At 33.6% G+C, this 15,780-nt stretch overlaps 1 protein-coding gene across 2 annotated transcripts in view; it reads left to right on the plus strand.

Moving 5' to 3' along the window:
- Nucleotides 1–15,780, plus strand: part of Klhl4 (kelch like family member 4) — a 64,555-nt gene that overhangs the window by 35,655 nt on the left and 13,120 nt on the right. Inside the window, exons 5-7 of one of the 2 annotated variants that reach the window (XM_005082981.4) lie at nucleotides 4,596–4,808; nucleotides 10,498–10,684; nucleotides 15,249–15,473. In XM_005082981.4, coding sequence (XP_005083038.1) covers nucleotides 4,596–4,808; nucleotides 10,498–10,684; nucleotides 15,249–15,473 — 625 coding nt within the window. The remainder of the gene's footprint in view (nucleotides 1–4,595; nucleotides 4,809–10,497; nucleotides 10,685–15,248; nucleotides 15,474–15,780) is intronic. The other variant, XM_013122718.3, reaches the window with a different exon arrangement.

The following is a 15,780-nucleotide window of genomic DNA, read 5'->3' on the forward strand; positions in this document are numbered from 1 at the left end:
TCATGTAGTTCAAAGGTTAATCTTACCATAAAAGCCAACCATGAAAACTTCCTGTTAAATTGCTTAAATTCTTGAACTAAGTATTAACAGTTTCCTGTCTGGTATCTTACTCTTGCAGACAAAATACACTCTGATAAACAACTTGAATTATTTTTGTTGCTTAAAATGAACTTGCCTTCCTCTTTGCATTGTGCTATCCAAACTGAGTGTCAAAGCAGGATGTCCATAAAAATGCAATAGAACCTTGTCACTTAACACCATTTCCAATAATATTAGTATCTTTTCTGAATGCAATAAAATTGGAAAATGTACTTTTAATATTATTTTTACAACTCTGTGTTGATAGGATTAAAATGTACATAATTACTTTCTAAGAATAACATTAGACAAATTAAGTACTCAGTTATTGTGTCTACATAATATTATCAAAATATCTCTTCCATTCTAAGAGACTGTAGCTTGTTGAAACTCACAGCAAGTTAACAGTACACTTTGAGGTCGCTAAAGAATTGAGACTGTTGCCCAATTATGCACTCAAATTGCTTTTAAGAGAATTATGTGACAAACAGCCTAACTTCCTTTGAATTTCCAACATAACCAAATTCACAGCCTAAGACAATGAATGCATACGTACAATTTCATATTATATATTCTTTCATGACCCTGACCTAGACTATTCATGTGTATCATTTGCTGAAAGCAGTAAACACAGAAACTGAAAGCAACTTCCTAAAATCTAACACAAAGTTTGAAAGCAGTGGTTATTTGTTGATAAACAGTGACGTTTGTTGCCTGTATCAGTTGGGATCAGCTGGAGCCAGTGACTTATGAAACTCTGTTAAAGATTTCTGTAAAGTACACAATTGCTTCTCCATGTGATATTTTGTATGATGTAAAATAAGTACACAGCTATGTCCTTTGTCAGTGACAGACACAGAGACTCACATAGACAAACACAGAAGGACAAACACAGATACACATTCAGGAGCAGATTCAGACTCATACAACAGACAGAGAAAAGAGCACACAGGGAGCATTAACTAGAGAATTCAAATCTGAACTCACTCTTGGCTAAATGACTCCAAGAGGAAGTGCTTTTGTTTCTTTCCTTAATGAGACACCAACACACTACGGGTGACTCAGAGTTAATCACTAATACATGAAAATTATAGTTGAGTTGGTATAATAAAGAAAATAGTTTTCCCATCCTGATTTGGGTGGTTTTCCTTCACAGTCACTCTCAGATACATACCGCAAGCTGACACGTAAAAGATTCTATGTCAGTCAAATAAATACTCAGAAAATAACTGATAGTACATTTTTTATAAAAGTTATATGAAATTAAGCAGATCATAAATGGTTAACTAAAAACATAAAATAATTTTGGGGGAAGTTGCATAAAGAAAACTGCATTAGGTTCAAAATATTTTCAAAATAAAATAATTTAAGGGAGTATGGGAGGGAAAGGGAACTGTGATTGATATGTAAAATAACACTTTCTAATTTAAATAAAAATATCAAGAGAAGAGGATGGAGACAAGATCCTCTGATGGGGAACACGGCGAGGGGTTGGGGGGAGTGGGACCTGGGAAGAATAGAGGAGGTAAAGAGGAAGGGAGTTGGTCATGGGGGAACAGGAAGTTGAGGGGGTAGGGGTAGAATAGGGGGAAGAGGGAATCATAGGATCGAAGACAGATCAGGCACCAGAGTGACCTCGAGTGATCTAAAGGTATAACATCAATTGGCAAGCTAAGCAATAGTGGAGGGACCACCTCGAATGCCCATTCCTGATAATGAACTTGATGTCTATAACCATCCGGGAGCCTTCATCCTGTGACTGATGGAAGCAGAGGCAAACACACAACTAAGCACTGAACTGAACCCAAGGAACCCAGTGACAGAGAGAGAGGAGTGATGAGCAAATTGGCAAAGAATGGGCTGGCAAAACCAGCAGAGACAGCTGATCTGAACAGGGAGTGCTCTTGGACCCCAGACCGACAGTGGGGAGGCCAGCATGGGACTGATCTGGACCCCCAAATGTGAGTGTCAGTGAGAAGGCCTGGGCAACCTATGGGGCCCTGAGCTGTGGATCAGTGTCTATCCCTGGTATACAAACTGTCTTCATGTGCCTATAGCATAAAGAGAGATGCTCTCTCAGCCTGGACTCTTAGGGGAGTGCCTTGACCCTACCAAGAGTAAAATGACAGACTCTAGATATCCCCTATGTGGAAGGATTTGGCAATAGGGTGGGAGGGAGGGGGGGGAGGGGAGTGCGGGAGGAGGGGAGGGAGAGGGAACTGGGATTGACATGTAAAACAAGCTATTTAAAATTAAAATAAAAAATGATAAAAAATATCATATTGGGAAGAGAAAAAATAAATATAAATAAATAAAAATACATGAAAAATAAAAATAAAACAATTTAAAATGTTCACTTGTCTACAGTACAAAGTTTCACAGTGGCATGCACAGATATTTGAACATAATACATACATGCTTTTGTTTGCTTGTTTAACAGAACAGAGTTTTTCTGTGCAGCTTTGGAGCGTCTCCTGTAACGTGCTCTATAGACCAGTCTGGCCTCAAACTTACAGAGATCCACATGCCTCTGCCTCCCAAGTGCTGGGATTAAAGGCACACACCACAACAACCTGGCTAATACATACAATTGTATTTACACAAATGTATACTGCTTATCATATTTCAATATTCTTATGAAGCAACAACTCTAGAGTGATGCAATTGGATCACAAAGTATAATCTAAGCTTATATGTTACATATTATGGCAGCAATTTCTTAACATTAAATTATAGAGGCATTTTAAATAAACTTCTCTATGATCTACTTTGCCTTGAGTAGATTTTACACACAGAAATTCCCTGTGTCTGGCTTCCAGTTTTTATTTAAGGAAAAAATGCAGCTTCAGAATTGATACCTGGTAATTAATCATATATTTAATTTTTCTAGTGTTTCACTTTAACATTTATATAAATACTTTATCACCTATAAAACACAGTTGTGTATTTGAGCAAAATATAGTAAGCATGATTACTGTTTGAGTTCATTATATAGGAGATCCAAAAATGTGTACTCCATGTTTCTTATTAGAGTACGTCCATCTCCTCATAAGAACCCATAATGATTAGTTTACACTGGCATCACTATTTATTAATGTGTGAAATGACATTGCAGTGGTTTGCTGTAAATGGGAGGAATGTTATTTGGAGTGGTCTGCTACAGGAAGAACATAGTTCTGTCCCAACTGGTTGCCTTAATCACAGAAGGATTCATTGTCTAAATCAACATACCCATTTGGGATTTTGTGGCATCAGCAATTCATTATGGAATTGTCAGCCTTGTATTTTACTTTACGGGAGTTTTGCTACTTTGTCTCTGTTGCTAATGACTAAACTAGGAGTAGAGGTGATGTAACGATTTGATTTAGTCAAAGCCCCCAAGTATTTAGAATCTGTTTTAAAATCGCCAAGAATATCTGTTTTGTATGCAACTGAAATTACAAAGTAAATATTTCTGTTTCGAGAGTATAATAGTTTATTTTACTTAAAGCTTGAGATATTTAACCTTATAAATATTTGAAATAACCTGTTTTTTATTTTTTATTTTATTATTTTAATTTTAAATAGCTTCCTTCACATGCCAATCCCAGTTCCCTCTCCCTCCCCTCCTCCCGCACACCCCAACAATCCCCCCCCAGCCTCCCAACCTATCACCACTTCCTTCCACATAGGGGATATCTAGAGTCTGTCATTTCACTCAGGGCAGGGTCCAGGCCGTCTCCTAATTGTCCAGGCTGAGAGAGCATCCCTTTTTTTTGTTATGGACACACGAAGTCCGTTTGTATGCCAGGGATAAACACTGATCTACTGCCCAGGGCCCCATAGGTTGCCCAGGCCTCGTCACTGACTCTCACACTCAGGGGATCTAGATCAGTCCCATGCTGGCCTCCCAGCTGTCGGTCTGGGGTCCAAGAGCTCTCTCCTGTTCAGATCAGCTGTCTGCTGGTTTTGCCAGCCCATTCTTTGCCAATTTGCTCATCGCTCCTGTCTCTCTGTCACTGGGTTCCATGGGTTCATTTCAGTGTTTAACTGGGGATGTTTGCCTCTGCTTCCATCAGTCACTGGATGAAGGTTCTAGGATAGTTATAGACATGAAGTTCATTATCAGGAATGTGCATTTAAGGTGGTCTCTTCACTATTGCTTAGCTTGCCAGTTGGTGTCATCCTTTTAGATCACTAGAGGTCTCACTGGTGCCAGATCTGTCTTGTAACCTCTGATTCCCTCTCCTCCCTATTCTACCCCCCACTCACCTTCCTGTTCCCCCATGACCTACTCTCTCTTCCTCTAAATATATATTTATATTATATATTATAAATATATATATGAACTAGAAATTATGGTGATGCTTTGAAGAAAAATTGAAACAGCTGCTTGTACTTTGAGATGAGATGAAATATATGGCCATTACCAATGGAAACTTGAAATAAGAAACATGAAAATGTGTGTTACCAAAATAAAATGCTATGTACTTTTATTTTATTAAAGAGATTCTCAACAACTGTTGTTTCTTTTCTAGGAACATTTCATTGATGTAGTAAAGAACCAAGAATTCCTTCTGCTCCCAGCTAATGAAATTTCAAAACTTCTGTGTAGTGATGACATTAATGTGCCCGATGAAGAAACCATTTTTCATGCTCTTATGCAGTGGGTAGGTCATGATGTTCAGACTAGGCAACGGGATCTGGCGAAGCTGCTTTCTTATATCAGACTGCCGTTACTTTCACCACAGGTATGGAACTTTACTAAGCTAATGTAAATGAGACTTCTAAATTACCACTAGGCAGCAGGCCAGTCCTTATTCATTCATTATTTTCAGGGAATGTATAATAATAATGTGTACATGATTCGCTTCCTAGAATGACATACTCTTTGATTAAAGGTATTAGTAATGAAGAAAAAGAAATGCAGATTACCAGAATAGCATACAGATGATCGCAAACATCATAATATCCTCGGTTTTATTTCCTTCCTTGCAAAATAGCATTATAACAAGCAAGGGAAATGACTGAGACTCCTTTTCTGTTTCCACTCACCTTCTAAGCAAAGTGGTAATAATCAAGATAGCAGTTCCACCTAGGGGGCTTTAGGAGGAGTCAGGTACAGGACAATACCTACAAATGTGGACAATTATCTCCTGTAATTGAAAGCAAGCTCCTGTCCTTTCAGATGCACTCATTATACTGGTATTCTCATTACACATACTGAACTAAAAGATTATAGCAAAGATGATTCTAAAAATAAATGTCCTAGGTTAAGACCCAGGATTGGCTCATATGTTGCTCAATTTTAACATGAAATTTCACTCAAATGCAGTGCAGCCCCACTGTATAAATGAAACATTTGCATTAAGAACAATATATCTGTTGTAAACTGATCCATATTAAGAATGACTTGTAAAATATAGAAAAAACATATTTCTCATGTGAATTTCTTATGTTTTAAATCTGGCTAAAGAGTCTCAAATCATTTACTTTATAAATAAAAGAGCTTTTTAAAATTAATACATTTTATAACATATTCACCAATTAAATGTTAATATTAAAAAACAAGTGCAAATATATTGGTAAATTCTCTCTTTTATTTATATGTGCTTAAATAAAGCATTACAATAAAGACAAGAAATAAGCACAATTTATTTTCTAAGCTGTCTGTTACACCCATCCTAAAAAGAGAGGAAAAATAATTGCCTGGCATTTTTATTATTTTTTAATTTGCATATAAAGAAATCAAAATTCTCCTAATGGCATTTTGTATGCATCTATTATACTTTGTTGATATTCATCTTACTGTCACCTCCCATGAAACCCTCTGGAATTTATTTTATTCCCCCAGAAATACACATGGTTATGAAAGTAGAAGGGTCAGACATATCAGAACACACACATATAACTGAATACAAATTTTATATATGAGTGGAAAAAGTGGTATTTGTCTTTCTGAACAGCTGAGAATAGTCCTAATTTCCCTCCATTATCTTGCAAATGGTATTGTCTAGATTTTCATTATGGCTGAATGAAACAGTAGTTTCTTTCATCCAATCATCAGTTGGTGGTCATCTAGGTTTATTCCGTATCTTGGATTTTTTGAATTGCGTTGTAACAATCATCAGTGAGCAGGTAACTACATAGAATGTTGAATTAGATATCTTTGGATATATTACTGGCATGATGTTACTAAATTTTGTAGTAGCTCTATTCTATGAGGAAATTTCATACTAATTTCATTTTACTTGATTACTTTTGTGAGAGCAGTATACAAGGGTTTCTTTCTCTTCACATCACCCAAATATGTTATTTATTGGAGTATTTTAAATTTTGAATTTAAAATCTTTCTAAAAATTTTTCTTACAGGTATATATTGATGATGTCCATTCGGACTGCAGTGAGATGGAATGTCAATGTGGTCTTATTTTGTGTTTCCTTGATGGTTAAGCATGTTGAAACTTGTATTCATATGTTGAGTGGCCTTTTTTTTAGTTTGAAAATTAGCTGTTCTGTTCAATTTATTTGTCCTTTTATTTACTGGATGAATTGTGTATTTGGTATTTAAAATTCTGAGTTTTTGTGGATTCTAGATATTGATCCTTGTTAAATGCATAGTTGGCAAACAATTTTCTTGCATTATTTATAGATTTGTTAAACTTGCTTTCTGTGAAGCTTTTTATCTATTTTGTGTAATCTTGTTCTTCAATTCTTGCTTTTATTTATTGAGTCTCTGGCTTCTTTTCATAAAATTCTTCCTAATGAAGTGATTTTCCCTGTCTTCTTCTAACTGTTTCCCTTGTTGTGTTAATGTCCCTGATCAATTTTGAATTGATTGGTGCAGTGTAAGAGATAGAAATTTATACTCACTCTTCAACATGTGGATATCTGATTTTTCTCCCTCCATATGCTAAAGAGAAAATCTTTGCTACTGATAGTTTTTTTCACCAAATTTAAGCTGTAAAAGTATGGTTTATTTCTCAGTTCTCTATGTTGTTCCAATACTTTACCACTATGTTTCCCTCTCTCCATGTCACGTTGTTTCGGTCTCTGTCTCTGGATGTATGTGTGTGTGTGTTGACGTACATTTATGTGCGTGTATATACACATTTCTTCGTGACAGAATCATGCTTATCTTGTTAAATGATTCTGTACTGCTATTTGTAATCGAATGTTATGATACTTTTAGCATTCTCGCTTAGCACTTTTCTTTGTTTGTGATATTTTGTGTTTCAATATAAGTTTTAGGATTCATCACTCTATTTCTATATATGATAAAAGCTATTGTCATTTTGTTTGGGATGGCACTGAATCTACACATTGCTTTCACTAATGTATCCTTTCTTATAGTTATCAATTACCTTCATCAGTCCTTTACAGTTTTCCTGGTAGAACATGTTATCCTCCTTGAACAGGTTTATTCCTAGGTATTTTACTTTTTGTAGCTATTATGAGTGGAATGTTTTCCTTCATACAATTGTTATTGGTATTCAAAAAATCTAATAATCTTTCTATACTAAATCTGTATCTTTCTGCTTTCCTGAAAGTGTTCATCACATCTAAGATTCTTGTAGTCAAGTCCGTAGAGCCTTTTAGTATATAATCACAAGCATGTACAAATAATTGAAATTCTTTTCCTGTTTGAATCATGATTGTATTTTTGGCTTATTGATTTACCTTATATTTCAAACAGTTTATTGAATAGGAATGAAAAGAGTGGCCACTCTTGTCTCCTCCCTGCTTTTAAAGTAAATGCTTTTATTCACTTACCATTTAATAACTGCCTAAATAATGCAGTGTCTTTCACAGTATTCTGCTCATTGCTCTATATATGGAGGTCTCTCAGTGTGTGTCCACAAGCACAAATTCTTGTGAGAGTACCATGCTTATTTTGTTACAATGATTCTGTTGTACTATATGAAATTGAACATTATGGTATCTTAAGCAAGATATGAATTTCCCTTATATATTCTTTATTATGTTGAGGTGTATTCCTTCTTATTACAATTTCTTCAGGGCTTTTATCCTGAAGTGATGCTGAAGTTCACTGAAGGGTTTTGTTGTTGTTTTTACATCTATTAAAATCATCATGTGACTTATATACCTGTGTCTATTGATGTACAGTTTTACATTTATTGATGTACATTTGTTATAGCTTTCTCACATACCTGAAATGAAACATTTGATAACATTTTGTGACACTCTTTTTATTTTAATCAAGTCCATTTGCAAACATTTTAATGAGAAATTTTGTGTATAATTTCACTAGGGAAATTCGGTTAAATTTTTCTATTTTGTGTGTGTGTCCCTCTCTGGTTTTAGGTTCAGGATAGTTGTACCTTCTTTTAGTATTGTTTTTGTAGAATTCCATCTCTTTCTGCTTTATTGAATAGTGTGAGACATATTTATAGTAATTCTTCTTTAAAAACCTGGTAGAATTATCAGTAAATCTTTCAAATCTTGTCCTTTTCTTTGTTGGGATACGTTGATTATGCTTGGATCTTTTGGCACACTATTTTTATGGCATTATTAGCTCTTCTAATAACATTTGAGTTTGATTTGAGTAGTTTGCATCTGTCTAAGAATTTATTCCTTATCATAGACTTTACAAAATCTCTCAAGTAAACATTTTGAAAGGATTCACAAATGATTGCATTTAATCTGTTTGTAGTGTTTGTTTTGTCACCTATAATCTTGGGAAAATTGACCCTTACCTTTGTTTATATCATTGATTCTTTTTAATGTTCTTCTAGTCTCCATTCCATTATTTTCTCCAATAATTTTGTTAATTCTTTCTGTCTATTGATGTTAAGTTTAGTGTGTTATTAATATTTTTATGTTGTCAAAGTATATTGCTAATCTATTTGTATTTTCTGTTTTTTAATGGAAGCATTAATATCCTCTTTGCACTTCTTTGCTATCACATAGTTTCTAATAAGCTCTTTTGATAATTAAACTATGAAAACACATATGTTCTTTGAGAATATATACATATGCAATAACATAATATCAACTGCCTTCTTGAGTATTGTTTTTTCAGAAGACAATGCAGTAGTAATATCTAGAGATAGCTATTCAAATATATATACACATTCACACATAGATATACAATGTTGTTTTCAAGATTCTAAATAAAGAACTGATAGATAAATTTCAGAATTTGTAAAAAATTTATTATTGTGTGAACATGAGAATCTAGGCAAATTACTAGATTCTATAATTTAATGATGCATAAAGTGGCCTCAGAACAGCAGCAAGATGTTCTCTATGAACTTTTTAGTATGTAATTTCTTAGGCTCTACCCCGACCAGCCAAATCACTGTCTGAAATAAAGCTTAATAATATATACCTTAACCTATGCATCAGATTTTTTTAGGCATGTGAAAACCTGAGAAGCACTTGTGTATCCAAAACTCTTATATTTACAATTCTTTATATAGAGTTTATATTTTTAGGAGGTATTAGTTTAAACTTCTCTGTATTAGAGTGAAGGAATTGTGTGATACCTAATCATACAACCTTTGCTTTCTCAACTTAAATGATGCTTTATGTCCAAAATATATTTTATTTGGAAATTTCCTGATAATGCTAATAATAGGAAATGATATGGGTGTGTAGGCATTCTCAGACAAATTTGTACATTCTGAATGAACACTACAGAAGTAAAATATATGAAGATTATAAATCTATAGATATTTTATAACAAAATTATAACTTAGTATTCTAATCTGTTTTGAAGACCATTTTAAAGAAATGTCTGCAGTTTATCAGGCAAATCAAAATATTGATTCACCAGAGAATTACAAGTTGAAATAAAGCAAAACTAAGGTTAGCCAGAAAAAGAAGGAAATCTTATGGGATGAGAACTAAAGTTAACAAGAAAAAGAAGGAAATCTTATGGGATGAGATTAGCAATTTTAGTCCAGCAAACTTGTTTGCTATTTTGATGTACTACACCAGTGTGGATCCAAAAGTTCAAAGAAAAGAATAAAGTATAATGCATGACAATATTCTGAAACATGTCCATAAGTCTTCTTCAGTTCTTTATCTTGGGAGCAATATTTTACTTATGATCTAAATTACATCAGGTAATGACAGTATCACTCACTTTTGATGGTCTTGGCTAGTAATTACTCACATATGTACATTAGCTCACTTTAAAGAGCATTTGCTTACAGAATAATCCTGCAACATATTGATAAAGATACAGTACACCATTGATAGCTCAAATACACAGAAATATAAACTACTTGCATTAGCTACAAACAGTAAATGAATATACTCAAATATGTGTGGTTATAGTTAGTCTCTTTGATTACTTTTGGCAATTCTTTTTATGTGTCTTTTCCATACTTAGTCTTTCATGTTATAGATATAAACCATGCTCTTTCTGATGTTGGACTCCTGATATATGTGCCATGCATCATTACTTTCCAGTTACTTGCAGATCTGGAAAACAGTTCAATGTTTACTGATGATCTGGAGTGTCAGAAGCTACTAATGGAAGCTATGAAGTATCATCTCTTGCCTGAGAGAAGATCTATGTTGCAAAGTCCTCGTACAAAACCTAGAAAATCAACTGTTGGAGCACTTTATGCTGTGGGAGGTATGGATGCTGCTAAAGGTAAAAGCAACACATTAATTAATTGGGAAAATATCTCCATTTGAAAAAAGAAGAGATATTTCTAACAGCCTCCACGTTGTGAGGATGATATTAATCCTTGTTAAGTAAGTGTATCTGAAGCTGATTTTCATAACTAGGGTAGTTTTGTGATTTTATGACCTCATTTTCCTCTTCATCTTTTGAATCATAATGTGTTAATTACCCCTGACTTCATACTTAATAGGCATTTTACTTTATAAACACAATTTTTGGTTTGAACATTCAGTTTTTCCCTGTCATATATTTTTTTTTTTGTTTTTTCGAGACAAGGTTTCTCTGTGGCTTTGGAGGCTGTCCTGGAACTCACTCTGTAGACCAGGCTGGCCTCGAACTCACAGAGATCCACCTGCCTCTGCCTCCTGAGTGCTGGGATTAAAGGCGTGCACCACCAACGCCCGGCTCCCTGTCAATTTTTAAGGAAAAATGTATCTGTCTAACGGCCTGCCAGTTTGTATATCCTTTTTTCAAAAAGATAAGTACAAGCAAATGTCTTTTTGCACAAATGTAATAGTGAAGTCTAGCTACTGCTCTCAACTCTGCTACGTGCTTAAAGACTAATTACAAAAAACAGTGATGTTCTAACAAAAAGATTGTCAATTCAAATTTTCAATAAAATATTGATTTCATGTGAATAATTATTCCATGAAATTAAATAAGCAGTTTTTGAAGCCATTGCACTTCCCCTTCTTGAACATATTTTTGTTTATGTCTTTGCTATATGCATGAGACCTTTTCTTTCTTAAAATTCTTTTGACCAAAATAACAAATCAAATATTTATTTTTATTATTTTATATTATATACAAGGGTGTTTTGTTTTCATGCATGTTTGTGAATCATTTGCATGTTTGGAGCTTATGAGTATAATCTGCAGAAGACTAGAAGAGAGATCAGATCCCTTGGAATGGAGTTACAGGTGGTTTTGAGCCTTCATGTGGGTGTTGGGAATAGAATCTGGGTCCTGTGAGAGGGTAGCTGTTGCTCTTGGCAGGTGAATCATCTCTCCAAATTGAAGCAAGGATTTTATGAATAAGAGTTTATTGTGACTAAAATAACCATACTGATAAATCATAAGCTCAAATTTCATTTGACAGATTGACAAAAAGACCTTTTAACATGCAGGTTTATCATAAAAACAACCTATTATTTCCATTGGAAATTGGAATAGAACATATGAAATATGCCAATTAATTACGAAGCTTATTCACTTGATGAATTTTCTATTACTGTAACAGAGTATCTGCGTCTGGGAAATTTAAAATGATAAAAATTTATGAGCTGGAAGAAACAAAAAGAAAGAAAGAAAAAATATAAAAGAATATATAGAGAAGCAACTTTGATTTTTATTAGTGTCCATTAATATTAATTGTAGAATAAGTAGTTTCATTATGACACTTTCTTTTGTACCTATAATGTAGGGTTTTCATTATTATTCCCTTCTCTATTATCTTTTCTCATCTTCTGTCTGATTTTTGCTTGGTAAACGCCTGCTTTCATGACAACTAGCAGAGTACTGTGAGAGCAAACAATTCATTGTGAGAGTAACTACTGATCATCTTATCAATTTTTCTAATGCAAACACCTTAAATATTGCCATATTATAGACTAGTATTTAATACCTAAACTAGAAATTTTAACACCATTGAAAATGAAGTTGTTGATGGAATTATTTCCAAATTGTGGAAACTACCTCATATAACTAGTGTTCTTCAGAAAATACCAACTGCTATAGGATATCATAATTAATTTCAGGTTTGATGGTTTGGCATATTATTGCTTTTATATTGTCCTGTTTTTTTGGTTCAGTTTTTCTGCCATAGATTAGGCTGATCTAAAAATTAATGGCAGTCCTCCTTCATCAGCCTCCGAAGTGCTCGCATTACTGACATGAACCACTATACCTGACTTCATTGCACCAAATAGAATAACATTAACAGCTTCTTGGTACTTAATTTAAAAGCTGAAGGCACTATGTGTAAAACACAACTGCAATTATCATTTTTTGTCATGTTTTTCTTCCTGTGCTGGCAATCAGTCCATGGCTTTACACGTGCTAGGTTAATGCCTTTCATTTTGAGGGTCTTGGTATATAGTGATAACATATAAAGCTCTATGGAAAGTTGCCAACTATTAGGAAAATAATAAGAGCTAGTAGTTTCAAGTACCTTTGGAATACACTTCATAAGTCTGACAATAATACTACAAGAGAGCTTCTATTACTTCTACTTTGGTGAATTTAAGATTAGATAATCTTGAAATGATACTGAACAAATTCTTACTAAAAGTCTATGATCCTCTATGTGTATGGTAACTATTCTAGAAGGGATACTAGCAAAACCTTCCCTTCTCTTTATGGTTTCAGGTTCTTGAAAAACCAGAGTAAGAACTTATGAGCAACAATAAAACAGTAAAGAACTAGGTACAAAAATCTAAGTAGTAAGCACAAAACATGTAAAGGGTAGCACATCTGCTTATAAAAATCAGTGTTATATTCAAAAGTGTTTATCAGTACAGTTTTTATTCGCAGTGTCATGTATGAATTTCCTTATAATATATCATTTCAGTAGTTACCTTAAAGATGCCTTCTGAAATTTTACCTATCAATGTCTAGGAAAATAGTACTATGTTATTTAATTTTGCTTCTGTATCATATAAAAACTAAAAAGTACAATCAAATACAGATATCACACAAATGTCTGAAGTTAACTTTAGTGACTACAATGTGTCATAAAAGAACCGTCAGAAAGCTACAATCAACATCTGAGTCAAATTTCAAAATTCAAATATTTGAATTATCAGTGAAGCTGAGCAGGAATTGAGAAATTCTTTAAAGTTTAAGATATTTAACTACTAGTCAAAACTTTTGTTGTTGAATTAAGGAAATTAAAACAAACAAACAAAAAAACCTTACCATCTGTAGCTAGCCTAATGCTCTGGCAAACTGATCCTGCACAAAGTAGGTATCTAAATATTTCAAGCTCAATTATTTTTGTGATAGCTAGCTAAAATAGACTTGTCGAATTTCCTAACCTATTACCTTTCCATTTCTCTCTATATTTTCTTAATAATTAGCATAGCTTAATTTTGAATTCTAAACTAAATTGACTATGATAATTTTTACTCATTGAAAACAAAAAATAAATCAGAAGAATGACAAGAATATTAGTGAAAATGGTAATAATTATACAAACATAAAAACAGTCACAGAAGCCAGGTGTTGGTGGCGCACACCTTTAATCCCAGCACTCGGGAGGCAGAGGCAGGCAGATCTTAGTGATTTCGAGGCCAGCCTGGTCTACAGAGCGAGTTCCAGTACAGCATCGAAAACAATACAGAGAAACCCTGTCTCAAAAAATACAAAAAAGTCACAGAAAACTGGATTTGAAATCATGTAGGAATTTGTATGTATTTCAGTTTAAACTGTGTCATCTGTCTATACATAGTGCAGAAAAGATGACCTAAATAAAAAGAAATTAGCTATGGATACAATTTGTGCTCTGCTTAACTTTTACCTTTATGTGTGCCCCGAGGCCATAGCCTTACAACTGTCAGTGGCATTGCAGATATTAAGTTAAATTTCATTGTTTCAATGAAGTATTTTTATAACAAATCTACCAGTAAAGAACATGTGGGAAGTGTAGTGCTTGTCCCTGTATTAAACTATAGGACTAAATACTAATTCAACCAACTTTCATTTTTTATTAGAAGCCTAGCCATTGTGAAAAATCAGTATTAAATGAACACACTCAGCAGCAACTTTGAGTGAATGACAAAATACATTGTTTACAGAGGTGAAAAATGCATCACTATATTAGTTAGAATTTACCATTGCACTAGTCAGAATGTACTACTTCACTAAACTGGTACTTCAGATGTTTAAATGAAAACATTCACCAATGAGGTAATTCTTCAGAATTTTATAACCTTAGCCCAATTCTTCACATTACTACCATGGAAAATTCTGAGAAACAATGCCAAAAACGTACATGAAAGGAAATTTTACTCCTGATTGTTTAGTCAGCCATCTAATGTTGAATAAGTTTTCAATAATTTTAAACACTACATCTATATACATACAACAAAGAAATTCTTAAATTACAGGAAAATACAAAGTAAAGAATTATCATAATTAAAACTTCAATTCACTGGCTTCAGTAAACTATAGGAGTGAATAGTAATTCAACCAACATTTTACATGAATATGCAATAACAGAATCCAAAATATGGGTTTTTTATTATAGCCACAATTTTATTTCATGTTATATTTAATATTAGCATCAAAACCATATTTTGATGACATAAGCAACATATACTATACTATTTTCTGCTCAGCCTTCCAGTTTAACTCAAAAGTGGAAGAGTTATGGCTTCTGGCCTTATATTTCAGTTAGTGTTGTTATCTGAGCTAGTTCATTTGATTTGAGCTCTCTTTTCTGTTGCTATGTTGTAAATTAAAAAACATAATATGAAATAACACAACTTAGAATTTTAACATGGTTTTATCATTGCTAATTACACCTTTAACAGGTACTACTACAATTGAGAAGTACGACCTCAGAACCAACAGTTGGATCCACATCGGCACTATGAGTGGTCGTAGACTTCAGTTTGGGGTTGCAGTTGTTGATAACAAACTATATGTTGTGGGAGGAAGAGATGGCTTAAAAACTTTGAACACTGTGGAATGTTTTAATCCAGTTAGCAAAACCTGGCTTGTGATGCCTCCTATGTCAACGCATAGGCATGGACTTGGTAAGATGTTTAATGCTATATAATTTTTCAAAAATGCACAGGGATTATTTTCACATTAGATTTATCAGCAGTTTATGAGGGGTTATTTTAAGAATTACAGTGTCTTAAAAGTTCTGGGAAGGTTAAGCAAACCTGAGCAAACCATGAAAATCTTCAATGGTAGCATGTATATTTTAATTCTATGTCCCTTCTCGCAACTTTTGAAAGGGTTCAATTTCATAGACGATAATTATTTTCAGAAAGGATGTTTTGTAGAGAATGTAAAAAGCAACAGACCATTTTCTCTAAGCTCAGCTGAGAGTATAAA

The sequence above is a fragment of the Mesocricetus auratus genome, unplaced genomic scaffold, assembly GCF_017639785.1.
Source record: "Mesocricetus auratus isolate SY011 unplaced genomic scaffold, BCM_Maur_2.0 Super-Scaffold_100003, whole genome shotgun sequence".
Lineage (NCBI taxonomy): Eukaryota > Metazoa > Chordata > Mammalia > Rodentia > Cricetidae > Mesocricetus > Mesocricetus auratus.